We start from the raw sequence: 27,440 nt of genomic DNA on the forward strand, positions 1-27,440 counted from the left end.
ACTTAGCGCCCTGTGACTGGCTTGGCAGCCCCTTAAACTGTGCCTTTCTGCGACCAGAGACAGGGATCAGTGCACCAAGCGCTGCACAGATGGACCAGAGAGACTGAAGCAGCAGGGACAATGTGTCTGGCAGCCATCCTGAGCAGAGCTATTCTATAAGTGATACTCCATCTGGCAGCTATAAGCTCCCATTTGCTTTTGCCATCTCCCAATCCTTGTGCACTGATGGGCATGTTTCTTCTAGAGCTTCTTCAGCTACAGTTTGCTGCATCTGTGTCCACTCACCTCTTGTTCTACCAGGAACCAGCCCACCCTTGGAGTCCAGGCTTCAGCTAAGCACTGGGCATCCAGGCAGCATGCTCTGCTGTAATGCGGGCTTGGGCTCCAGTAGGAGAATCCAGCCCTGGTGAGGTTTCAGCAGATGTTTTGCTTGCACATAACTGATGTGTTTCTCCAACCCTGAGAGGCTGCCAGATCTCTGCTGCACTCAGAGGGTGACAAGCCCAGAATATCCTGAGTGCTGAGGATAGCTGGGGAGCCGGGCGCCACACCGCACTGTGTCAGATTTCAGGCACTCTTGAGGACACATCACTTGATGGCTGGCCTGATGTCAGGGCTGCACTGAGCCTCACACCAAGCGGTGTGCCAGAGATTGGGATGGCATGCCTGGTGACTGGAGCAGTTAGACCTAGTGAGTAGAGCAGGAGTCGGTAGCAAGGAATAGGAATCCAGAGTCAGAACCAGAGTCAGCAATCAGACCCCAGGGTCAGAGCTGGGTTACCTGCAGCGAGGCAAGGAAGGAGAAGGGATAATGGTAGCATGACAAATGAGAATGAGAATATGGAGGTAGATATTACCATATCTGAGGTAGAAGCGAAACTCGAACAGCTTAATGGGACTAAATCGGGGGGCCCAGACAATCTTCATCCAAGAATATTAAAGGAATTGGCACATGAAATTGCAAGCCCATTAGCAAGAATTTTTAATGAATCTGTAAATTCAGGGGTTGTACTGTATGATTGTAGAATTGCTAACATAGTTCCTATTTTTAAGAAAGGAAAAAAAAGTGATCTGGGTAACTACAGGCCTGTTAGTTTGACATCTGTAGTATGCAAGGTCTTGGAAAAAATTTTGAAGAAGAAAGTAGTTAAGGACATTGAGATCAATGGTAAAGGGAAAAAATACAACATGGTTTTACAAAAGATAGCTCGTGCCAAACCAACCTGATCTCCTTCTATGAGAAAGTAACAGATTTTTTAGACAAAGGAAACACAGTGGATCTAATTTACCTAGATTTCAGTAAGGCGTTTGATACCGTGCCACATGGGGAATTATTAGTTAAATTGGAAAAGATGGGGATCAATATGAAAATTGAAAGGTGAATAAGGAATTGGTTAACAGGGAGACTACAGTGGGTCCTACTGAAAGGTGAACTGTCAGGCTGGAGGGAGGTTACCAGTGGAGTTCCTCAGGGATCAGTTTTGGGACCAATCTTATTTAATCTTTTTATTACTGACCTCGGCACAAAAAGTGGGAGTGTGCTAATAAAGTTTGCAGATGATACAAAGCTGGGAGGTATTGCCAATTTAGAGAAGGACTGGGATATCATACAGGAGGATCTGGATGACCTTTTAAACTGGAGTAATAGTAATAGGATGGAATTTAATAGTGAGAAGTGTAAGGTCATACATTTAGGGATTAATAACAAGAATTTTAGTTATAAGCTGGGGACGCATGAATTAGAAGTAACAGAGGAGGAGAAGGACCTTGGAGTATTGATAGGGTTATGAGCCGCCAATGTGATATGGCCGTGAAAAAAGCTAATGCGGTGTTGGGATGCATCTGGCGAGGTATTTCCAGTAGAGATAAGGAGGTTTTAGTACCGTTATACAAGGCACTGGTGAGACCTCACCTGGAATACTGTGTGCAGTTCTGGTCTTCTATGTTTAAGAAGGATGAATTCAAACTGGAACAGGTGCAGAGAAGGGCTACTAGGATGATCCAAGGAACGGAAAACCTGTCTTATGAAAGGAGACTCAAGGAGCTTAGCTTGTTTAGCCTAACTAAAAGAAGGTTGAGGGGAGATATGATTGCTCTTTATAAATATATCAGAGAGATAAATACCAGAGAGGGAGAGGAATTATTTAAGCTCAGTACCAATGTGGACGCAAGAACAAATGGATATAAACTGGTCATTGGGAAGTTTAGACTTGAAATTAGACAAAGGTTTCTAACCATCAGAGGAGTGAAGTTTTGGAATAGCCTTCCAAGGGAAGCAGTGGGGGCAAAAGACCTATCTGGCTTTAAGATTAAACTCGATAAGTTTATGGAGGAGATGGTATGATGGGATAACATGATTTTGGTAATTAATTGATCTTTAAATATTCATGGTAAATAGGCCTAATGGCCTGTGATGGGATGTTAGATGGGGTGGGATCTGAGTTACCCAGGAAAGAATTTTCTGTAGTATCTGGCTGGTGAATCTTGCCCACATGCTCAGGGTTCAGCTGATGGCCATATTTGGGGTCGGGAAGGAATTTTCCTCCAGGGCAGATTGGAAGAGGCCCTGGAGGTTTTTCGCCTTCCTCTGTAGCATGGGGCACGGGTCACTTGCTGGAGGATTCTCTGTTCCTTAAAGTCTTTAAGCCACGATTTGAGGACTTCAATAGCTCAGACATAGGTGAGAGGTTTCGTTGTGCAGGAGGTCGGACTAGATGATCATAATGGTCCCTTCTGACCTTAGTATCTATGAATCTATGAACAGGGCAGGAGCTGTTGTAACCATGGCAAATGGCATAAGCGTCAACCGAACTGCTGTTGCTGTTGGGTTGGAGAGCTGGTCTGCCGACTCTTCCCATCAATCAGCTGGTGTCGTCGACTACATGTTAGGTTGCCCAGAGACTGGCTCTGCTGCAGACCGCGATTCCTGACAGTATTGCTAGCAAGTGGGGGAGGAGAGCAGGAAGGCAATATGGACCTGGTCCTGGATTTGTCAGGAATAATGGTCAATCGGAATTAAACACCAGAGATGCTTTTTGTGGCCAGTAAGAGACTCACTCAGTATCCCCAGCCGTGGGCTTGTCCCTAGTTCCAAGCCTATCTGGGGCAGCTTGCAGCCTGGCCTAACATAGTAATTCAGGGGGCAAGAGGGAGTAAATGCCCCATCCGCTGCTCGACTGGAGAGCCAGAGTGGTACACCAAGCATTACTCCCATGAGCAGGTGGGGGGAGAAGCAGCCAGGGATGGCTCTGCTCCATTGTCATGGGGTTCACTTACCATCAGGGCACCTCCTTGTGGGCGTGTCTGGGGATTAGCTCCACCCACATCCGAGGCCCCCTTCTGTCACTTGTTCATGCACCTTGCAGGCCTCCACACCACAGTCCCTTTCTGCTGCCTCTTTCCTGGCTTTATGATAGGCCTGTTACTGCTCAGCTGGGTTCTATTCCCAATCAGGGGGTGCTTGTCTGGCCTAATTCCCCTAAAGTGTGGTCTATCTAGTTAATTGGCTCCTGTCTCAACCTTATTAACCCACTGAAGGCTGGTGTGGGATGAACACCCTGTCACATCCATCAAGAGATCTGAGCCAGTAGCAGGCTGCCAGAAGTTTCTTCTCCCCGGGGAAGGAAGTTGCAAGGAAGAAGTTATGCTGAATCCCAGTTCCTTCCCAAGCCTGTACCTGGGATCCCCCCAGGTGCTTTGAAAGCATCACAGGTCTCCCATAGATATAGCCCACAACCCTTTTACCTGCCTGCTTCAGAGCTTGCCACAAACACTGCTGATGGGCCCCTGAAAACTTACCCATCAAAAAATCACTAGTTGCTTTGGAAACATGTGGACACCTGTTTCCAATGAAATTATGGATGTTATAGTTAGTTCACTTGCTCCTGAACTCCTGTCTGCTCGGGGGAGTGCCTGCAGTGACTGGGCACTGAGAGGGGCTCACTTGCACTTGGGATCGAAGTACAACAGCTCTTCTTGTACTCCCCACCAATCCTGGAGATGCCAGTTTGGTTCTACCGCAAATGTATCCACAGAGCTCTCCTTCTTACACTGTAGTCTCTGCTGTGAAGGCATTTTGGAGATGGTAAACATAGGGAAAGCGCTCATTTAAGCCAAGATGAAAATGTACGGAGATGTTCAGAAAAAAAGTTCATTATAAATCCCAAAGTGGGCAGCTGAGCCACTAGAGTGTAGACAGTAAAAAGAAAAGTGCATATACACATGTGCATTGTTAGTGTAACAGGTACACACACAGACACACATACGTACCCGTGTGCTAGCACAGAGCACTTAAACTCATGTACATTCAGACTTTAGAAACATTTTGTGAGCCAGTTGAGGTTGCTAGGAGACAATGTCAAACAGAACTCTGTGGAGCACAGAATGAGGTTATTGACCCACACACACACCCCCCAAGACAATTCCACCCAACCAACACACCCTACACAACCAGTCACCAAGACTGGTCAAGTCTACAAAGCACTAAGGGGAACTATAGAAGGACCTAAGAGAGCTTCCTGACTGCCAGACGCTGGGACTGGGTTGACAGGGGATAGATCACTTGGTAATTGCTCTATTCTGTTCATTCCCTCTGAAGCATCTGGCACCAGCTGCTGTCGGAAGACAGGATATTGGGCTAGATGGACCATTGAACTGACTCAATATGGCCCTTCTTATGTACCGTGGGTTCTTGGGCAAGAGTATGGAAGATGAAATTCAGTGAAGAAGTGCAAGGGGATATCCAATGGAAGGAATCATTTGAATTACTCACACTCATTGCTCAGTACAAGTTAACACTGGAAAAATATAAAGGTCGTATTGTGGATAGCTTAAAGAAAGCATGTGGTTAAGCATGAAAAACCTGAAGCAAATGCACTGTAAGAGAGAGTAATGCTAAAAATAGTATAAGGCCGTGGTCTCAATCATTGGTACAGACTTCATGGGAATGCTATGTTCTATCCCCGCCATCTCATCTTGGAAAGGATATAGCAGAAATAAGGTCTGGTATAAAGATTATTTAACTCACTGAGAGGCTTTCCACTGACTTCAATGGGCTCTGGATCAGGCCCATAGAACATGTCCAGAAAAGAGCAGCAACAGCAAATTAAGTCCTGAAAAATTTCCATATGAGAAGAGTTTATGGCTTAGAGAGGAAATATGAGAGAAGTAAACACATTAATGAACAGCATTAATCAGCTGCTCCTTTTTGTCCTCCTAATAACAGGGCAAGGAGACATCTGGTGAAACTAAAAGGCAACACATTTCAAATGATCAAAGGCAATCCTTTTCTCACCCTTCCAAAAAGCACAACCCACATATCCTATGGAACTCACTGTCATAAGATATTTAGGCCAAGAGCATACAAGAGAACTGGAGTGAAGCCTTCCCACTCACATGTTCCTAAACACTCCTCTCCCTAAGGAAGGGAGCAGAGCTGTCCAGATGGACAGAGTTTTCTACTCCTTTGGTTTTTTTTGCTAGAGAGGGATCATGGTAGTGACACAGGGGAGTAGACCCCTCCCTACCCTTAGGAGTATCGTTCTCAAAGACCCCCTTGCCATCTTTCCAGTGGCTCTTCAGCACCCAGTCAACGGATGGATCCCTGGCAAGGTGATTTCCCACCTTACACTCATGCTCCTTCCTCTCCTAGCTGTAAACATCCACAGGGAGCTGAAGAAAGCCAGCCTTGCTTTGTGTCAAGGTAACCACACTGTGGAGGGGCCACGCACGAGCAGTGCACCCCCTCTTGGCCAGGCACAGTGCAGCAGCCTCTGACTTTGGCACTCCTGGCAACAGCCCTTCCCACCCTGAAGTGATTTGCCCCTTCTCACAACTCAGACCTCCCGGCCAGGTCATGTATAGTCCCACCCCTTCCAGGGTAGTGGAGAGGCTAAAACAAAAAGGCTACTGACCTTACGCCAGGGCTTCAGCCCCACCCTGGGCTCATCGGGCCTTGAATCAGAGGGCTTGTACATCCCTTTTCCTGTTGCAAGTACAAGAATGGCTGTATTGGGTAAGACCAAGGGTCCATCTAACCCAGTATTCTGTCTTCCGAAGTAGCCAATGCCAGGTGCTTCAGAGGGAATGAACAGAACAGGAAATCATCGAGTGATCCATCCCCTGTCGTCCACTCCCAGCTTCTGGCAGCCGGAGGTTAAGGGGCACCCAGAACATGGGGTTGCATCCTTGACCATCTTGGCTAAGAGCCATAATTACAGAATTGCTGAACATTGTAAGTCAAGTTCACCCCAACGAGAGAAGGAATGGCAGTGAGAATCACAAGCAGCGCAGAAAACTTTAGGTGCCCGGTTCAGTCTTATAGCTCACTGAGTGGGCAGTAAGAAGGAAAGTACCTCATGTTAGATTTTAAATAAAAGTTGGTCCTCATAACAGTTTTATACTGGTGTGCCCCCATTGACCTCAATGAAATTACTCCTGCTTTACACCAGATTAACTGGCATCCTCTCTCTTACCATAAAATATGCATTTTATATAAGGCATGACCGGAAAACATTTTACACTGAGTAACTGTTATTGATCATTTATGCTCCCTGTTTCCGGCATATATCCACACATTTATTTTTCAGTTGCACCATGACTGTTCTACAATTTTTATATGTGGCTGTATGTGGATTTTTATATGTGGAACTCTTTGCCAGAGGATGTTGTGAAGGCCAAGACTATAACAGGGTTCAAAAAAGAACTAGATAAGTTCACAGAGGATAGGTCCATCAACGGTGATTGGGCAGGGATGGTGTCCCTAGCCTCTGTTTGCCAGAAGCTGGGATACTGGACTAGATGGACCTTTGGTCTGCTCCAGTATGGCCATTTGTATTTGGTTGATAGAAACACAAGTAGAAATAGACTAATTTGAATGTACTTTTTAAAATGGTTTGTAACAGTGGTTCTCAACCAGGGGTACATATACCCCTTGGGGTATGCAGAAGTCTTCCAGGGGCACATCAACTTATCTAGATATTTGCCTAGCTTTACAGCAGGCTACATGACAAGCTGAAGTCAGTACAAACTAAAATTTCATACAGACAATGACTTGTTTATACTGCTCTATATACTATATGCTGCAATGTAAGTACAATATTTTATATTCCAGTTGATTTATTTTATATGGTAAAAATGAGAACGGAAGCAATTGTTCAGTAACAGCATGCTGTGACACTTTTGTATTTCTATGTCTGAGTTTGTAAGTAGTTTTTAAGTGAGGTGAAACTTGAGAGTACACAAGACAAATCAGACTCCAGAAAGGGGTACAGTAGCCTGGAAAGGTTGGGAGCCACTGGTTTATAGGATAGGCACACACAAAAGTTAGATTTAGAGTATATTACATTTTCAAGTAAGAACCCTGATTCTAAAAGTTACATCTGATGGATAGACATTTTTACCCACTATCAAAATGCACATAGTCATTCACCGATTAACTGTGTGATCCTATGATTCTAATCCCTATCAGCTCTTCCTGTATCAGCCTTTGGTTTGTTCATTTGCTTTGTCCTATTTAAATTTAGGCCTTTATCCTGTGAAGACTTAGCCAAGTCCTTATCCTTCGGCACTGTGAATGGTTTCATTGAAGTAAACTGAAGACTGCTCACAATCGGTAAAGTTGAATAAAAGTGTAAGTTTTTGCAGGATTGGGGCCCTTGATTTTACACTCCTGTGGGCACATTTTTTACCTGTTTTTATAAAGTTTCTAGCACACATCTAGATGGACAAAAAACAACAATAAAAAATGTTAACAGTTACACTGCTCAGTACCCTTGGATAGAGAGTACTGCCGAGGCACAAAGAGGGTAAAGGTCTGAGGAAAGGAGAGAAAGTCAGAGTCAGGCAACCTCCCTGGACCTGATCCTACTCCCACTCCCACTTGAGCAGTGGTGGGCAACCTGTGGCCTGCGGGCTGCACACGGCCCATCAGGGTAATCCACTAGCGGGCCGTGAGACAGTTTGTTTACATTGACCGTCCACAGGCACGGCCGCCTGCAGTTCCCAGTGGCCGAGGTTTGCCGTTCCCGGCCAATGGGAGCTGCAGGCGGCCGTGCCTGTGGACGGTCAATGTAAACAAACTGTCTTGCGGCCTGCCAGCGGATTACCCTGACGGGCCGTGTGCAGCCCTGGGGTCACAGCTTGCCCACCACTGCATTTGAGCTAAGTGCAGTTTCTCCACTCATTTAAACAGGGCTTCCCAGGCAGAGCCAATTCTGTGCTGGGAGCACCAAAGAAGCCTGGCTACATGTGCCTTTACTGTCATACTTTCTGCTTCAAGTGAATCCAGAAGACACAATATCAGGCCTGTGACATAAAACCACCACCACCACGCAATCCCTGCCTAGATAAGGAAGTAGTTCTGCTTCTTTAAATCCCTTCATTTTTACTGGCATCTGCATTAGCCTTAATAGATGAACGAGGAGTCCTTGTGGCACCTTACAGACTAACACATTTATTTGAGCATAAGCTTTCATGGGCTAAAACCCACTTCATCGGATGCATGGGTTTTAGCCCACGAAAGCTTATGCTCAAATAAATGTGTTAGTCTCTAACGTGCCACAAGGACTCCTTCTTTTTGCTGATACAGACTAACACGGCTGCTGCTCTGAAACCTTAATAGATGGAACACCAAGAGGTTATTTTGGGTGAGAAAATGTACAAATCTAAGTAATGTTGCAATGCCCAATGAAATATTCAGAAGTACAGCACTAGTGGCTTATTGTAAAACTTTGTCATTAGAAATAGACTAACATGAGGTCCTCAGCTCTGCTTCTGTGGAATACAGCATGCTTCTCTTGCAAACCTGTTCTTTTACTTATTTGTCCCTGCCCTGCTGCTAGTCCGGAGAGGTTTCCAGACCATATCATCTTTCATTTCAAAGGTTTTTTGTTGGGGATTATAGTCAGTGATTAGCTAGTTTGTTGTAATGCTTGGCAGAGCATCCTCAGGTGAGCAGGTTACTATAATTCTGCTGTGAAATCATATTAATCGAGTTAATTCTATCAGCAGCATTTTCTGGGGGTTTTGAAGGGAGAACCCAGGTGCTGCTCTTTGCATAGCTTTCCTCACTTCTTTGCATTTTGACTTTTATTCCCCTGTGAAAAAGCCATGTGTTCCTTTCTAGAGTGTTTAAACAAGGCTCCAATCATTACAACATGCTGGAGAAAAACAATCATCAAATGGCCCATTAAGCTTGATGCCAGCTCTGAAGAGAGGAACAGCTTCCTTCAGTTGGCAATATGCTTGCAGCTTAGTGGTGGTGCAAAGAGTAGCAGGCAACTGCAGTCTGGTTGCACTTCTGTGGTTCTGTCTTGTCCCATTTTGGAGAGTCAGTGAAGTGCTAGAAGGTGCTCGCAGGAGCTTTCCCTTTTTACTGTTCTGGCACCAAACTCTAGGGAGAGCGGGGTAATGTCAGCTGCTGCTGTCAGACGTTTAGGTTATACTGCTTAAAGTCCTTTTGTTTAAGGGACAGATTCTCCAGCCCCTCCTCTCTTAGCACATACCCACACCCCTGAGCACAGGCTAAACTGGCTTGAGCACAGGCTAAGCAGGATCCCCTTACTGACAATTCACTGTCACATCACTAGGCCACTTCTCCCTGACAATTGGGCCAGAGATTATTTGCACCTACAGATCCATCCCAGTGGATTTCATTGGGCAGTCTTGTCTTGGGTGACCAGGGAACCAGTTAACAGGCACCTGACTCATGCAAAGTCTATGGCTTATCTGGTTAATACCATCCATTGTTAACTGAGGACCAAACCCTATTTTGCATTCATTACCGAGGCCTGGCTGGATATTTTAAGTCCAATGTTTTCTAGATGAGAAGTAGGTTCAGCCTGAACCAGTAGAGGGTTTGGTATCAGCTATAACAATTACAGTATTATTGGTATTTATTGTTATATGTAGGATGATAGAGCAGGGATCAGGACCCCTCTGAGCTAGGTGCTGTACACAAGTAAGAAAAAGACAGTCCCTTCCCCAAGGAGCTTGCAGCTGCCCTTAGAAGTAGGAAGTGCCTTACCCCAGAATAGGGTTTGTTTTAGTGTATCTGGCAAGGCGAGGGTTAAGATGGGAATAGCTGTCATCCCATCTGTGTGTCAGAGTCTGTGTCTTTGCTTGGTGCTAGCTAGCTTGGCAATCTCACCATCTCCGGGGGGGGGGGGGGGGGCGTGTCTTATCCACGAAAGAGAACTCGCAGGCTCGCACGGCTACTCTGACAGCCAGCAGACAATGCCAGGCTGTCTGTGGCTCAGTGTGCCCAAGTGGGTGTTTCTGGCTATCTTGGGGGGCTCAGAGGGGGGGCATAGAGACTAAACATTAGTTGGGAGTGGCCCATCACCTCCATCAGCTCACACCGGTGCCCCCCTCAGGGCAGAGGGTCTCTTTCACTGGGTTACTCTTGAAAAGTGCTGGCACTAGGGGGGTTTCAGATCAGAGCTGGAGTCCTGTCTTCCGGGGCTGCTCCACTGAGGGCCTTGTAGGAAACCACATTTATCTAGTGTCATCTCCATGGCAGCTCCTAGATAGCTGCACTCCCTTTACTCTGGTGACACATGAAGCCTGAGGGGAGGAGACCAGAGTATTGGGGAAAGCAACAGCGCTTGCTCTCACTGGCTTAGCATCTGCTGTCCTGTGGCTGTGTAGGGGCTTTCCTCTACTAGAGAAGCTGCCAAGCCTCGCTCAGTGAATCTGCTGCAGACAGCACAGTGGCACCTTCTCACTGTGGGGAATTCCCCTCTGCTTCACGGCCACCCTCGACTGGCTCTGAGGCAGCAGCACTGTTCGGATCTGACTTTCAGCTGCTCTTGCTCCCACGGGTTCTGGAGCTGCTTGAAGAACTGGGGTCTGCCACATGCGAGATGAGCCATAGGATGGGTCACTGGGTAAAGAGAGCCGCCTGGCACTTGAGGCCTAAGGGCAATTCCCTGCCCTGCCACAAGCCTCCTGCTGGACCTTGGGCACGTCGCTTACAGCCAGATTGTTAAAGGGGTGTCAGCACCTGGGGGGGTTCAAAAGCACTGAGGTGGGTCAGTGATCTAACCAGGCACCTAAGTACTGTGCCCATTCCTGTCTCTGGGCCTCCATTCCCCAGCACTGCCCTGCCTCGCAGATGATTGTGAGATTAGAGTGAAATCTATGGGTGCTCAGACACTGTGGTGATGGGGGCTGGATAGCAGCGGAGATAGAAAAGGCAGGGCTGGGAAATAAGGCTTCCCTTACACAAATGGCTATCTGATCTCATTCTTGCCTGCCCTCCCTCTCTGCTCTTAGGACACCTGTCAAGCACAAATGATGCCATCTGACTCCTTTAACCCCTCCGAGTCCCGCCCCCATCTCTGCAACTGAGCTAGGAATGGGTCTATCAGCAAGTCTATAAGCAGCCACGTCTATCAGCAGCCAGGCCCAGAGCTACAGCGGAAGCAGAGGGGGCAGGCAAAGGGGATATTTGCCTCCCCAAATAATCTTCAAGGGACCCCAGATTATTATCAGAAAGGCCAAGCTATGTACAACCTTCATCCTTTATAAATCACAGCTAATACTGACCCAGTAGCAAAACGTTCCTTTTTTAACCTGGGCGGGACTCCCAGAAGGCTGTTGTCTTTTAACTAGCAGCATCCAGGGACCCCAAGACACCCGCTTGCCCCTCGTAGCAGTGAGACCCTAGAACCAGCCCCATCAGCAGCCTCTACTGCAAACCACGAGGTTTCGTTTGCTGTGCGGTGAGCCTGGCAGGAGGGGGTGGGGTTGTGCTTGAGACTCCGAGGGAGTTACTGGGGGGGCTGCTTCTCTGCCCCAAGGGCTGTCACATGAGACGCTGCAGGACTGTGTTTCACTGGGTGTTGAGGCTATGGGAGGAATAGCGAGGTTGCCGGCTCTAGTGCCAGCTGGATGCTGTTCACGCTTGGCTCTGAGATGGACTTTCATTGGACTCAGCCAAAGCCATGTCTCTGCTCTCCCAGCGCCTGGCCAAGGCAGCAGCTTGGTGGAGGGCAAGCTCAGATTCCATGCCGGCCGGATGAAAGCGACATGGCTACTAGCCCTTGGGTAAGAACGTGCAGTGATCAAGGCCTCAGCTGGCATAGCAGGCTGCAGCAGCACAAAGCTCCAAGTCCCATATGGGCTTCATCCAAAGACTGCTGAGGTCCTTTAAAGCTCACAAGCGCTTCATTATCTGATCCCTGGAGACCCTTGGTCAGCAGAACACGCTACTACAGCGAGGAAGCAGCTTTCATTCTGGCTTTATTAGTGGCTACAAATACAACTGCAGACTCCTGCCGCTAGAGGTTGGGTGTGAAAGCAGGGCTACATGTTTGGCTGGAAGGGGATCTGGGACCTTCTCTTTTCCACAAGACTTTCAGTGATATTGGCCAACTCCTCCCCTCCCCCACGCCACATCCTGATAGATAACAGAGCAGAGACTCTCCCATCACTGCCAGCTAAATTCCTCTAGGTAATTTATTGCTTTTAATGTGCTAGTTAATTACATAGTGAATTAAAAATGCATTTGTCAAGGTGCTTGCGCTGTCCTCCGGCTCCACAAGGAATCCTCTCCATCCAGCCCTACAGACGGAAGAAAAGGAAACACAGGTGAAAGGTCTGAAAACAGGGCTGCAGCATAGCGCTTGCACGGGGGGCTCAGTGGTGAATGGACGCAGCTCTTGGGTGGATATCCAGGAAACAGAGCAATGCCTGTCACAGCCCCCATCTTAGACTCCAGGGACTGAACTGGGGACCACCAGAATTAAGGTGTGAGTTAGAAAGCTAGGCTCTCTAGCTAGGGGCTGTCACAGACTCATGTCCTCTGGGGATCGGGCACCAAGTTGAACATCTAACACACGCTAATCAGTGGGTTGCAACTGAACAGAGGTGCCAGGACGTAAGGGGCAACATTCAAAGCTGGCCAGAGCATGACTGGAGCTCTCGGATGTAGAATGAAGTGTGAATCTGGCTATGCTCTTGAGTACGCTAGCTCTGGTGTACCAAGGCTGAGAGAAGGCATGTGACTCTAGCCACTTTCCTGTGGACACAGATTCTGAATCACATGGGCTGGAGGAAGGATGCCAGCCCCAGGGATGCAATGGGAATCCAGGAAACCAGGGCCTAGGATGCTAGGGCTGGCACAATGCAACATGACCATTAAGAGAAGCCTTTACCTGAGGATTACTTGAATGTGTGACTCTCAGTTCCGCCCCGGCCAAATCCTGCAAGAGAACCAGAACGGGGTCATTACCACCTGAGGCTGGAGGCAGGGAGCAGGAACCAGTGCCACGGCGGGAAGAGCCCTTGGGCCAATGAGACAACTGCCTCTCCTGCTGACCCATATTTCCTCAACTGTCTGTAGCCGTCTGTCGTTCTTCTCTTACACCGATTGGCAGCTCTTTGGGGCAGGGGCTGCTGTGTTTGTGCAGCGGGGGCCTGGTTCACAACAGGGATCCAAGGCACTATGCCAATATGAATAAGAGCGAGTACAGTGAGAGACATGCCTTCCAGTGTCCTGGAACTGCCACAGAGCACAGAGACCAAACACAACACCCAAGCTGGGGGGAGGACGATGACCACAGCCTGAATATTCCCAGGGCCATGAGCCAAAAGCCTAGGAGACACCTCTGACAGCCCAAACCATGGCTTTAGATGGGACTTGGACAGAGCCGTCTGCAATACGACATTTCAAATGGAAACCACTCACACACTGGGGCCCAACTTCCCTCCAGATAGAGAGGGAAACACTAACTGGGGTACAGAGGAGCTGGAACGAGAGTCAGAGCCTCTAATAGCTCGGTCACGAGGTCAACGTGGCCTGTGGCCAGCAGTGACCCAGTGCACTAAGGGCTGAGAGCCGGGCAGCAGCCTGTGTGAAGTGGGGCATGGGGTCCTAGTCCCTCAGTGGCACAGGAGCCCAGGTCACAAATGTAGGAGCACTAGCTAGCTGGCCCAGTGTTGTCAGCCTCGGTGGAAAGGGCAAGCAAGGAGCGCATGGGCTGAACTCCCTGCTCAGCAGGAGCACGCTGACAGGAGGCAGGCCCCAGGGAAGCCAGCCCCGGAGCTGCTCCTGCCATGCCCATCCTCTGCAGACGCAGAGGATTTCAGTCTCATCTTTAGCAGCAGCAAATTCATGTTCAGATGGCAGGGACTGAACTAGGAGACCTCTTGAGGTCCCATCCAGTCCTACATGTCTATTTAAAACCTGTTCATAGTGTAAGGCCCCTCCCTACAGAATGCTGGAAGTGAACAGCCCCCCTGCTGGTAGCCTGAGCCCTGGCATGGTCTGTTAGAACTCCAGCCCTACAAGTGCTGATTAGACCCAGCCCACAGAGCATTACAGGGGGCCTACGTGCGGGGAACAGCGAGTGGCTTTTCCCCCCAGGGGATTGGTTCCAAAGAGCAGGAGAATCAAAAGGGGAAAGGAGCTCAGCCCTATAGCCATGGAGTTCCTGCCTCAACAGCCCGGACAGCACTCAGCCCCTGCATGGCTGTGAAAGGGACTGGGGTGTGAGTACACGTTACCCAGCCTTGTGGGGCTGTTCACAACAGCACCGCCAGAGCTCGCTCCTGCTCCCCCTTGGGGAGTCGCTGCTGAAAAGGAGGCTGGGGAATGACCTACCTGCCTGCCCCTTCCCCGCAGGCCTGCAGACCAGGAGAGGGAGCCATTTGAGGGCAGCCCAATGACTGGCACAAGGTGCGCGGGAGCAGTCCTGGCAGAGACACTGCCTCCCGTAGGCGCAGCTCCACCCCACCCCAAGGCAAGAGCAGCAGGAGGAATCAAGGGTGATGCATAAAGAGGCCAAGTGGCACAAAGGGTGTGGAGTCCTCCTGGAAAGCCAGCTCCAGGTGCCAAGCTTTGAAAACCAGGCCCAGGGGAAGGGCTAGGACAGGACAGGGTGAGCGTGAGGCTAGCAGCCCGGGAGGCACCTGCCTACCCCTGGTGGGGAACATGCCTTTGTTACGGGGTTACTGGGTGATGGCTTCCCTCTTATCAGGCGCCTGGAAGCAGTGAGCTGGGGAAGGGACTTGAGACCAGGGCACTAAGGGAAGGAAACCCCTGTTGCGTGTGGAAGGAACATGGTCACCGTGTGGGTTATCTTTCAATTTACCCTCCAAACCAGCTGTGCGGAGCAGTCTGCCCTTCTCTCTGCTGTCCGAGAGCTCAGGCTGCAGCCCAAGCCAGAATGTCTACACTGCAATTAAACAGCTAGTAGCCCAAATCAGCTGGCACAGGCCAGCCATGGGCGTCTGATTTTTGTGTAGATGTACCCTCAGGGCTCTCCTTCCCCGCCTTGCCCCCACAATCCTACCCAGGCTGCATACTCAGGAATTAAGGAATCTGAACTGGTGTCATCAGGGTTCCAGCTACTGATCTGCTAGCCCTGCCCTGGCAGCAGGACTGCAGCTCCTCTGAGCCCACTGAGGTGTCTTGGGGGGATACAAGTGGGTCCCATCCTCCAGAGACTGAGGATGCTGCTAAAAGAACCCTTTGCCTAGCGGCAGGAGGGGGCAGACTACAGTCACTCCTGACTCTAGTTCTCCCACTAAATGGCCTGGCGCAGCCTGGCATTTTACCCTTGTAGCTTCTAGAGATAAAGAGAGGGATTCCATGTTCCCAGCCAACCCACATGCTGACAAGCAACAGCTGCATAGCTCAGCCAGGGGTCTGGCTGCCTCATTGTCCAGCATAGCCCACTAGCTGCTGTTAAGGCTTAAGTCAATAACCTGCTGACTTGGAAAGGCATGTAGATTGTAGATGACACTTCACATTACACCCCAGCAGCCACAGAGTGGATGGCGGGGCAGGAATTCAAGTGGAATTCCACAGCCTCTAGCATTGAAGCCACATCAACAATTGCATTCAGCAAATCACATTCCAAAGGAGTGCGTACTGACGTATTGACCCTGAAACCAAAGAGCTGTGGGGACTTTGGGTGGCGGCAGCAGAGAGGGGAGAATTCAGACCTGAAACTCAAAACTTTCTAAAGCTTGCTGAGTAGCAGTGTCTGGAGCCCTACAAGTTTTGAGATTCCTTCTCAGCATTCTCATCTCTTCGAAGCCTCTAAGATATTCTGGCAAATTGCATGGGCTTGTGGGTTTTCACACCCTTCAATCTGTGACTACATGGCTGGGATGGGCAGCGAGGCCGGCCTGTGAAAGTGTCCATACACCTTCACACTAGAGTGCCTCACTACAGTGAAATGTCCAAAGCACTTAAGTTGACTCGTGCCATGTCCAGATGAGCAGGCCCATTTGTGCCATCACTCACACTGGTACAATGCCCATCAGCTCCATGGAGAGTTACACCTGTGCAACAGAGGACAAACCTGTGACCGTAGAATCCGAACACGGGGAGGGTGAGATTTCTTCCAAACACTCAGGGCACGTCTACACTACAGCGACAGTTACAGCGCTGCAGTTGTGCTGCTGGAGCACTGTAGCGTAGATACCTCCCACAATGACAGGAGGGGGCTTTCTGTTGACGCAGGCAATCCACCTCTCTGACTGGCGGTAGGAGAATCCCTCTGTCGACCTAGCCACCTCTATATCATGGGTTAGGCTGACCTAACTACAGTGGTCAGGGCATGAAGCTAGCTCAACCTAAATTGTAGGTGTAGGCCAGGCCACAGCATTGACCTAACTCTGCTCCTGCTGAAGTAAAAAGCAAAACTCCCACTGACTTCTGAGCTGGGCCAGCGTTGAGACCTCGAGACCTTTTGAACATCCTACCCAGAGAGAAACCACAGTGCAGATCCAGAGGAGCACCTCTCCGGCCGATGTGACTGGAGACTGTGAGAGACAGAGCTTCTGCTCCAAAGGCCACAATTCAAGTTTGAGGCAGTGCCTATAAAGAGGTCAAGGGAAAGTTGCCCGGCCCCTGGAGAAAGGGGAAGAAGGCGTGAGTAGATGTCGAAGGGTGACTGCACACAGGAGGATGTGGGCTGACAGCCTTACGAGTGGAGATTGTGAAGGGGAGGACAGGTGTAAAGTGTAAGGGGTGTGCACATGGCTCTAGCGGTTTGCCCACAAGTTTAGGAACATATGGGGGAAGATAAGGGGCTAAGGGGGAGTGGCTGTGGGGAGTGCATGGGGGGCTTGTGAGCTGGGAGTTCAGGCAGGAGTGGCTATGGATGGACACAGGGGGTGTGTGTGCATGGATCTGTGTGCTGGAACATGCGATCATGCTTCTGGGCAAGAATCCCAGGAGACAGACACCATCAGTCCCAGTACCCAATATCCCACCCCTCCCTGCTGGAAGCCCCAAGCATGGAGAAACTTACCTTTGGGTCCAAACAAGGCAGAGTAGCACGGCTGGTTGCAATAGGGCTTCCCATCATGCTGCAGAGAGAGAAGAGACTCCTCAGTGCCACATTACTCAGGGGAGTCTGAGACAAGCAGGCACCAGGAACTGGGCACCAGGCACTAGGCCCACTCTTAATCCTGTGTGTATGGAGCTAGATTCACAACTCCTGGGCCCTGCTCTCTTGTCCCAGCTGTGTCAGTGACCTCCCCTACTGCCTGCCAGTCCTGTCCTGGGCCCTGCCATTGTTCTGCCAGTCACTCCGAGTGGAGTCCTGACCTCATTACAGCTTTGCTAAACTAAAGAAACAGCCACGTGCCGGGAGAGCCAAATCAGAGCCTCGTCTAAGGTTCACTCACATTCCTCCTCACCTGAGGCCTGCTCTGGATGTAGGTCTCTGGATAAGATTAGAGCACCCTGCGCCACCCAGCCCACAATCCTAGTGACACTCTGCCCTGTTACACACAATGGAGAGTTCCCTACAGGATTTCTCCAACTCAGCAAATCCCGACTGCAGGGGACCTGGACTGGCCCAGTGTCTCCGCCCTGTCAAGTTAGTTCAGTTACTATGGCACCCCGCTCACTGGGCTAGCTGTATATCTGAGCTCTGGCAGCCTGGTGCTGGCAAACCAGCCTGTCCGCACACACAGCAAGCCCACAGCTTGGAGCTGGCTAATGCAGAGTTCTTGCTACTTTGAGGCAGGGCTCCCAGGTAGTCCTATATTCCATGGAATCAACCAAAGAATTAACCCCTGCTGCAGAATCTCAGCTTCCCCTCTTTTAAAATTCAATTTCTGGCCCTCAAGTCTGAGAGCTGAGTAACTGATGCAGCAATGGCTGCTTGCATCTGCAAAGCACTTGAACCAATAGCTCCAAGAGCTGTGAACTCCCCGCTCATCTCAGGCAGGGCCCCATGCACCCTGTGATTCTACAGCAGTGGAGCTTGCCATTGGCCCCAGGATGCCACGGAATGCAGCCTTCTTGCCCTGGCATTAGCTGTTTTGCTGCAGCCAGACCCCCTCTGGCCAGCTGCAACCTGCCTCTTGCTCTCCATATTTCCCCACAAGGGGGAGATGATTTTACTGTGTACAGCACGTGCACTAGGAGTCCAGCTTGCAGCCAAGGAGCAGGGAGAAGCCAGAAACATCGGCTGGGCAGCTAGGTGGCCTGGAGATCCCCCAGCGGTCCAGGCCCAGGGCAATGAGCTGCTGAAGCTTGCTATAAGCTCCCTGCTTCCAGGGGTGAAGGAGGGTCTGAGCTGGACAGCACTGCAGTAACAGAGGCCAGGGGAATAGAGCCAGGCTGGCTGGAGATAGGGTGACCAGATGTCCTGATTTTATAGGGACAGTCCTGATATTTGGGGCTTTTTTATATATGGGCTCCTATTGCTCCCACCAACCCCTGTCCCAATTTTTCACATTTGCTATCTGGTCACTCTAGCTGGAGAGTAGAGTGAGAACCCCACCCTCAGAAATAGCCAGCAACAATTTGTACCTCAGTGAGCCTTACAAGTCTGAGCCTGTGCAGTGAGTGTGTGTGAGGGGGATGGGAACGAGGGTACTGCATGGTGCGGGGATAAAGTCATGTTGCTGCAGAATTTCGGAGCTGGGACTGTGAAATATGGGCCCTTTGGGCTGTGGAGTACCTGGGGATCCACTTTGCAAAGGCAGGGTACACTATGCTGCCGCCCACAGGAAGCAGCTGATTAAAGGTTCTAGACAAGTCTCTCCTACACGTTGGAAGATGCAGCTAAGAGTTACAGTGACACAGAACTGGTGGCCACCTCACCCCTTACCTCAGCATGGCCGCCTGAAGTCAGGGTCTTGTTGCATTTCTCACACTTCAAGCATGGTCGATGCCAGTCTTTCCCCAGGGAGGTAACCTTCTCAGCTGTCAGAGAGCGGAAACAAAATAGCACCATTCAGGAGGCTGTGATGGGGCATATCCACCCCACACCAAGCCAGCAAGGTTTGGAGAGCTGCTGTGGGCTCTCAGTCACCCCGCTATACCTGTACTCGCTGTCAGGTAATGGAGGGGCTGTTAATGAGGGAAGAGAACCGCTCAGGAGCTGGCTGGCCAGAGAGAACAGTCCTCTGTGCCCAGCCCAGCCCCTCTGCAGAGACTGCTGGAGCCCTCCGGAGGAAGGTAGGGCTGGCACAGGACAACTGAGTTCATCTTCATGGCACTGCTTCTTTGCTTTGCTACGTAAGGACTCTGGGGCTGCCTGTGCAGGCTGGGACAGGCCAGAGAGTTGTAAGGAGACTGACACAGAGAGAAGATGCCGCGGAGGAGGTGGGGAGCTGCCTCAATAAACTCTGTGGACTTTTGCACCCTACACGCTTCTGTCCTGTCATTTGTCCTGGACCCAAACAGTGTGGTCACTGTAAGAGTTCTATACATCGAAAAATGCCGTGTGTTCCCAATGATTAAATCCAAAAGCTACTGGGGCATTCCTCATTCCAGCTTTCAGTGGGGCTCACTCACTGTTTGACACTTGCTTGTCCTGGAGGGGGACTGCCAGTTTTCAAATTCAGACACCTATACTGCACTTGCAAAATAAATAAAAATCCATGCAGCTGGGGGGGGGGGGGGGGAAGAGAGCAGAAAAACAGGCAATAGCATGCGTAGTACTTGCTCTGCACACACAAAAGCATGGTTTGCACAAGCATTTTTCACACAGGCTTGGGTGTCTGATTTCTAGACAAATTATTGCCAGTCGGAAGATTTGAGCTCTGAAGTGCCTGCTGCATCATTACCTCCCCATTCCTTTCTGGAAGGGCCTATGTGTCTCCATTTGACATGGATTCATTACGGTTCATGTTAAACCTTGTTCAGATGGGGAGACTTGCAGAAGGAAAATGGCAACAGAGTCAAATTTAGGGAGCACCAGAGTACAGCCAGCCCTAACCCAGCATGGACTGCCCTCCTCTAGTCATAGAATATCAGGGTTGGAAGGGACCTCAGGAGGTCATCTAGTCCAACCCCCTGCTCAAAGCAGGGCCAATCCCCAATTTCCCCCCCCCCCCCGATCCCTAAATGGCCCCCTCAAGGATTGAACTCACAACCCTGGGTTTAGCAGGCCAAAGCTCAAACCACTAAGCTATCCCTCCCTGAAATTGTGTAGAAATTCTTCTGCACAAGTTGGCATCTGACCTTGAAAACCACCCGTGACCTCAACTGACACTAGTTACAATAATCCCTTAAATTCCAAGGTAACGACAAACTTAAGATAGGCCCAGAGGCAGCTACAACAGGAACAATGAGGTTACTCCCCTAGTCCAGAACAGGTTTACATTAAGAAGAACGAACACAGGATGGAATTTAACTACAGCATAAAGGATGTAATTTACTAAAGAGGCTAGTGTGTTATTAGCAGCTGCACTCCCGGATGTGTATTAAGTGATAACGCTGAGCTTTCCACAGGAACCCTTTCAGTGCCAAGACCTTCGAGTGGATTTTCCATGCCTGAAAAAGGCAGGGGTCCGAGATCGGGGACAAAAAGTTTTGGGGACAACCAATACCTCTCCATTCTATGCTCTGCTGCTTCAGCACAGTGCTGGGTGAGGAGTGTTGGTCTGCCAGGGCTTTGGCATTACACCACCTTTCCTGGGTAGGTAGGGAGCCCGTGACTTAGGAGTAACCATTAACTCCAGGAGAGAAGTGATCACTAGAGAGGGGATCTCAAAATGTTCCTATCAGGCAGGCCCCACATCACAGACACCAACATCATGGCGAGAAATGGCACCTTTGTTTGTAGCTCCAACAAAGCGGGCTAGGGACTATCTGGGGAAGGGGGCATGAGCCCAAATCCTCTTTATGAAAAAGCCTTATAGAATTCAACGGGGAGGAAACTGACAGGGTTACACTGAAATTAAACACGGTTCTTTAGACGTTGTTCTAAAAGGCTTCAGAACCTGACAAATTTCAGTAAGGCTTTTTACAGCAACTCCTTGGATCTCTCTTAGATCGTAACGGAGACTGCTTATACAAGATCAATGTTACTGCTGTGATCTCAGACATAGGAGCTTTCAACTGATTTTGGACTCTCCTTGGCCTTTGCATTAAACTCTGTCTTGTACAGCTGAGGTCATATGACTAACTTCATAAAAATAACAAGGAGTCCTTGTGGCACCTAAGAGACTAACACATTTATTTGGGCATAAGCTTTCGTGGGCTCAAACCCACTTCGGATGCGTGCAGTGGAAAATGCAGTAGGAATATACACAAAACATGAAAAAAATGGGTGTTGTATAACTCTCGTTATAGTGGGTATGGCAACATCCTATACAGCCAACAGGGAAAGATTAAGAATGACCTCTCAAAACTGGAGACTCTCGTAAAAAACCAACTTTCCACACAAACTTCCTCGTGGCTGGACTTTGTAGAGAAGCAAAGTGTGTGTTTCTGTAAAGGAAAAAGGACACTAAACTCTTGTTATAGTGGGTATGGCAACACCCATCTTTTCATGTTCTCTGTATTTTCCACTGCATGCATCCGATGAAGTGGGTTTGAGCCCAAGAAAGCTCATGCCCAAATAAATGTGTTAGTCTCTAAGGTGCCACAAGGATTCCTCGTTGTTTTTGCTGATGCAGACTAACACGGCTACCGCTCTGAAACCTGTCTTCATAAAAATAGCACTTCCTTGCTCAGACTCATTCTCTAAGTGCACTTACAAAGCCACATCTTTTACTCCTGTTAGCCCTGCAGGGCTAGACCAGCTGTGCAAGTGACAGCTGGATTCTTTTCTGAGTTGATCAACTGAATTAATAACGATAGATTGAGAGTATATAGTGTTTATGCCCAGAGATGTGCAAACCAGAACAAAACCAGCCTGACTTTAGACCCGGGGGTTTTAGGTGCCGACAGTTCTATTAAAACCTTTTTTTTTTTTTTAAACTAGTAAGCTTAGCAAATGTTACCTGGAGTAAATGAGCTGCCATAGACGTGAAACTTCACAATGCCAATTTTAGTCACCATTCTGAGAACTGTACTTTAAGGGGAGGTTTACGCCTTGTTTACACTGAGGAAACTTACAAAAAATTCCCATTGGTCCTACCACCATTTTATTGGAATGGGTATTAGCACCAATGGTGTAGACAAGGCTCTTGCCACCAGGACTGATTTTTACTTCCTTTTGGTTGAATCTGTTGAAAGTAAGGTTTCAGAGTAGCAGCCGTGTTAGTCTGTATTCGCAAAAAGAAAAGGAGTACTTGTGGCACCTTAGAGACTAACCAATTTATTTGCCATAAGCTTTCATGAGCTACAGCTCACTTCATCAGATGTAAGTAACTAAAATGGTGGTAAAAATGCGTTCAGCCATCAGAATCTTGTCTATACCTGGCCTCCAGCCAGTGCTAACCCCAGGTCAGGATTCTTTAGTAAATTTCTCTAGTGTAGGCACTACCTTAAATGACAGGCAAATATGAATGGATGGGGAAACAGTTAAGTCTCCATCAGAAAGAGCTGGAACGTACAAACTCTGGAATTCTTGCGTTCTGAGCCATTCCCTGTTTTGTTTTTTTTTCCTGGCACAGTAGACAGAAAAGTATGACACACCCCACAAGCAAACCAGAAATATAAGACAGAGAAAGAAAAAAAAATCAATGTGTTCCCAGGCCATGGCTTACAGATTTGATAAAATTTTAAAAAAATAAAGTACTTATAGGGCCAGCACCCACTTCTAACTCTCAGCAAAACACACCAGAATTTTTATGCCAGGGACATGGGGAAACCAAGAGATTGGGGAACTGCTGTACGTGGTTTTAGTAGCTGGAGTTAAACAATTTCAGCAAAGGTTATTTCTAGGACTAGCTACCCAAAGCTCTTGAAATACACCCATAGCAGGAAGGGGGATCATGTCACCCAATTAAGTACTCTCAGTCAGTACAGAAATCTGCGTCTTTTGGGGAATTCCTTCCAAATCAGGGTGTGGTCATCCATCTGCTGCTTACCAAGGGCTGAATCCAACACCCAGGGGAGTCAGTAGAAGTCAGGTCAGGCCCAAAGTCTGTTCAAGGCATGTAGTGATAGTTTTAAGAAAAACAAGCCTTACAGATGCATGTCTCCTCTGCACTGTAACCTTATTACAATAAGATATTCACAATTACATGGTGCCCTCTGTTACGCCCAGGTACTCATGACTGTGATTGAAGGCAGAATTTGCTGTTCAGAATCTAGCTAATTTCCAATGTAAAATTTTTAGGAACCACTTTAATTGATCCTGTTGTTGGACTCTGGACTGGAGCGTCCAGAGTCTCTTCGTGGCTCACTCCCTGCCCATCCAATGTGTCCACCTTAAGCAAACAGCTATGATGAAGCTAAGAACAGCACTGTTGGAACAAAGGACCAAAATATTAGCTTGGAGGGAAGGCTTACAGCCATGTTACACAGCGCCTCTGAACCACGCCTCTAGTGATTTGCCTCAGTGCCCATCAAATGGCTTAGAGACAGTCAAAGCACTGAGGCTCCATGTTAACCTATTCTGTTCAGTGGGGCAGACAGCCTGAGAGAAAAGGGCCTTGGTAACAAGACGTCTCAGCACAGAAGAAAACAAAGAGGGAGTAAGTTGCAGTGGGGGAGGTCTAGGTTGGACATTAGGAAACACTATTTCACTCAGAGGGTGGTGAAGCACCAGAATGGGTTACCTAGGGAGGTGGTGGAATCTCCACCCTTATTGGTTTTTAAGGCCCGGCTTGACAAAGCCCTGGCTAGAATGATTTAGTTGATGTTGGTCCAGCTCTGAGAAGAGGGTTGGACTAGATGACCTCCTGAGGTCTCTTCCAACCCTAATCTTCTATGATTATAAGTTGCAGAAGGATCTCCCAGAGCAGCTTTTCAGAGGTGCCCATTTGCACACACAACTTAGTGTTGCAAGTTCTCATATGTACGTTTGGTGACATCTGAAAGACCTGGCCTCTGATTCATGGTCACCCTTCATGACTAGCAAGTGGTGTAAACCATCACCGTTCATCCTTAGGAGTGGAGCAAATAATTGAGGTTTTTGGTCTGGTGGCCAAATTGAAAAATTCGCTTTGTTTCTAACAAATGGATTTCCTTTTTGGTTTTCTCACCAAAACAAAAAAACACCAAAATTGTGTTTGGGTCAAATGAACTGTTTTGAAGATGATGATTCAAAACAAAATATCCAAATTTGCAAAAATAAACCATACTGACAATTCCAAAATTTGTTTTCAAGGTTTTTTCAGCTGAAACTATTTGCTGAATTTGACCTGAAGTCACGAACAGATTCAGTGCCCTGAAAAATGCATTTTTCAGCAAATTTCCTGTCAGCTCCTCCCCCTTCCTTCCTGTTTCCTGTCCTTTCAGACTCCCAACAGCCAATTCTAATAATTACATGCAACATCTAAACACCACACCTTGAACTGGTGTAAATGACCACACAAGGCACAGGGACTGATGAACTGAGCCCCTGATATAAAAGATCTGAAAACAGAGTATTCGTTGTTTGACATGTTTGCCTCTGGAACCAAATGGTCACTGACAGTACAACCTACTGCCAGAAGAATCCTCTTTAGATGTTAGACAGAAGATACACAATAGACACAGATTAGATGGAAACATCTCAGAATCAAAAACAGATTTAGTGTTTAATACTAAAATATAGCCCATCCCTCAGCCCTCCCTTTTAGAGGTCAGCATATCTGACCACTCAGACCCACACAAACAACTTTTTATTTTCTATGCTATCTTCTTCTTCTTTCACCCCCAAATTACAATCTTGTGTCCTAGACACAACTTCCCAACTGTTACACGTTTATATTTGCTATTGTATGGATGGCTGGTCTTGCAAAACGTATGGCAAGAACACTATTTTAGATTTCTCTACCAAACCTCAACAACACACAGCCCTCACCAAATAATAATGTACCTGTCCAACTGTTCAGCTAAAATGCGCAGCTGAACAGAGAAACGGCAGGACCTCTTGCATATAGAAATTTATACGGTTTCACTCATTTTATAGAAGACAGTGTGGTCTCGGATTCTGAAGATTTTTTTTCCCCACTGTGTAGAAGGGAACGGGAGACTTCCTCGATGATGGGCAGCTATATAAGAACATATGTATTTTCACTGGCTTTGGATATTATCTCTCAACAGAGATCAGAAATTGTATCAGTCTGTGGACTCAGAATCCAATGGAAGAGTATAAAAGCACTACAATGAAACAGTTTTAAAACTACAATGGAAACTCCCCCCATCTTAACCGTGACTTATGTGCTTTGTTATTTCTCACTAATTAACCAGGAAATCTTTGGTTTTCTAGGACTATCGTTTATACCAGTGGTTCTCAACCTGCATCTGTCTTGCAGCCCAATCAGCAAACAGCGGTGGCCCATGTAACATCCTCAGGGCCATACAGGTAGCAAACATATTGAGTGGGTGTGGCCCATATAACACATAGTGGGCTGCATAAGCAGCCCACACTGGTAAATAGGTTGAGAACCACTGGTTTATACAAATGGGTTGCCAGTTCCTCTAGCCATTAGTAGAGATCTGAAAGCCTAAGGGGCATGGGCTATTGGGGGGGTGTGAGGAGAGGGGAATTAATTACAAAGAACTTTTTATTAATGATGATTTGTAAAGAGAACTTGGTAGGTTTTGAGAGCGATTCCTTCCTCGCTTGTAAAGCATACAGCTGTTTGCAATAGTTCGCTGCTGTTCAAGTCTCCTTACTCGTAGCTGGGAGGCATGCAAGAGATCCATAAATCAGAGCATCTTCCTAAGGCTGCAGGGAGGCCCAGGGAGAGGAACCCTGCTCGGACTCCTCCTCCCACCATGGCTCTGCACAGCTTCCAAGCCAGTCAGCCTTCCCCAGCCCTGCCCGTTCAGAGCCCCTGAACAAGGGGAGAGGGGGCAATGCTTGCACTTGATGTTAGCAGGAATCTGTGCAGCCCACACAGACCAGCTCAACACACGAGGACCAGCACTAATGCCGGTCTGCCAGAACCCTGCAAACCCAGCTCCTTCCAGGCTGCATGGAACCCCTGAGCCGTGCAGGCAGACGGGGGGGGGGGGGGGGGATTTGAGCCCTTCTCACAGAAAGCGGGGGTCCTCAGATCAGACGGCTTGTTCCGGAACACTGATCTCCTCCCACACAGCTGTGCAGGGGGAGGCAATGACAGCAGCCAGCAGCACTGGGCATGAACCAAACACCAGCTGCAGCAGTGTGTAGCCAGCACAGCCTGGGTCCCAACCCGGGGCAATGGCCTCCCCTGCCCCACCCATCTATGCTGCTGCCAGGGTGCTGGGCTGTGCCTCAGCAGGAAGCCAGGTACCAGGGAGCCCGCAGAGACAATGGGGGTGCAGGAGGCAGGGCACCCCTATTGAGAAGCTGCGTTCAGGGTCAGGCAGCTGGGCTGTATCCCTGCAGGGGGATAGGAAGGTGGGTGTAGGAGCAGAGGGGTGGGCAAAGTCTCTGGCCACCCCCCGCAGAGCTCTTGTGCCAGGGAGCCCATATAAAGAGGGGGTGCAGCTGGCAAGGCACCCCATGGGCACAGGCAGCCACAGAGTCCCTTGCACCCCCAACAGGGAGCTGGGTGCCAGGCATGCTGTGGGGAAAGGCGGGGCAGGGAGGGTGCCTGGCAGCCCCAGCAGGGAGCTGTGTGCAGGAGCAGGCACCGCATGGGGAAGGCGAGGCAGGAGTAGGCAGGGTGCTTGGCAGCCGCAGCAGGGAGCTGGGTGCCAGGAGCAGGGCGCCAGGAGCAGGGCACCCCGTGGGGATGGCGGGGGCATGGGCAGGCGAGGCGCAGCACCCTTACCGAAGTAGACCTCCTTCTGGCAACGCGGGCACTTGGGCATGGTGGCAGCTCCGCGAGGACCAGGCTCTCCGCTGACTGCTGCTGCTCGAACGGCTCTGCGGCCAAACGCGGCCCGCGCCGGCAGGGTCACCCCGAGGCCCCGCCCCCCAGCTGTGAAGCCCCGCCCCCGAGCTGGGGTGGCGGCGCGGGGGGAACCCTGGCACAAGGGCAAGGGAGGGGAGACAGGCGGGACGGAACTGCCCTACCGGGGCGGAGGGCTGGGGGACGAGACGGGAGGCAGAAGGGCTGGGCTCGGGGTTGGAGTGGAGTGGAGGCGCTGGTGGACAGAGGGGGCTGGGGGGCAGCCAGGTGCATCTCCTCTCCTGGCCCCAGTGTCC

At 49.3% G+C, this 27,440-nt stretch overlaps 1 protein-coding gene across 1 annotated transcript; it reads right to left on the reverse strand.

Annotated features, from left to right (window-relative positions):
* Nucleotides 1–12,434: 12,434 nt before the first annotated feature.
* Nucleotides 12,435–27,223, reverse strand: CRIP1 (cysteine rich protein 1). The gene is made up of 5 exons (XM_084635913.1): nucleotides 27,064–27,223; nucleotides 19,083–19,177; nucleotides 17,268–17,325; nucleotides 13,158–13,205; nucleotides 12,435–12,564 (listed from the first exon to the last, which is right to left on the reverse strand). Exons 1-4 carry the CDS (start codon nucleotides 27,101–27,103, stop codon nucleotides 13,165–13,167), a joined length of 234 nt encoding a protein of 77 aa, XP_084492039.1. The 5' UTR covers nucleotides 27,104–27,223; the 3' UTR covers nucleotides 12,435–12,564; nucleotides 13,158–13,164.
* Nucleotides 27,224–27,440: the final 217 nt, after the last annotated feature.

Source organism: Lepidochelys olivacea (genome assembly GCF_965140295.1).
Source record: "Lepidochelys olivacea isolate rLepOli2 genome assembly, chromosome: 8".
Classification (NCBI taxonomy): domain Eukaryota; kingdom Metazoa; phylum Chordata; order Testudines; family Cheloniidae; genus Lepidochelys; species Lepidochelys olivacea.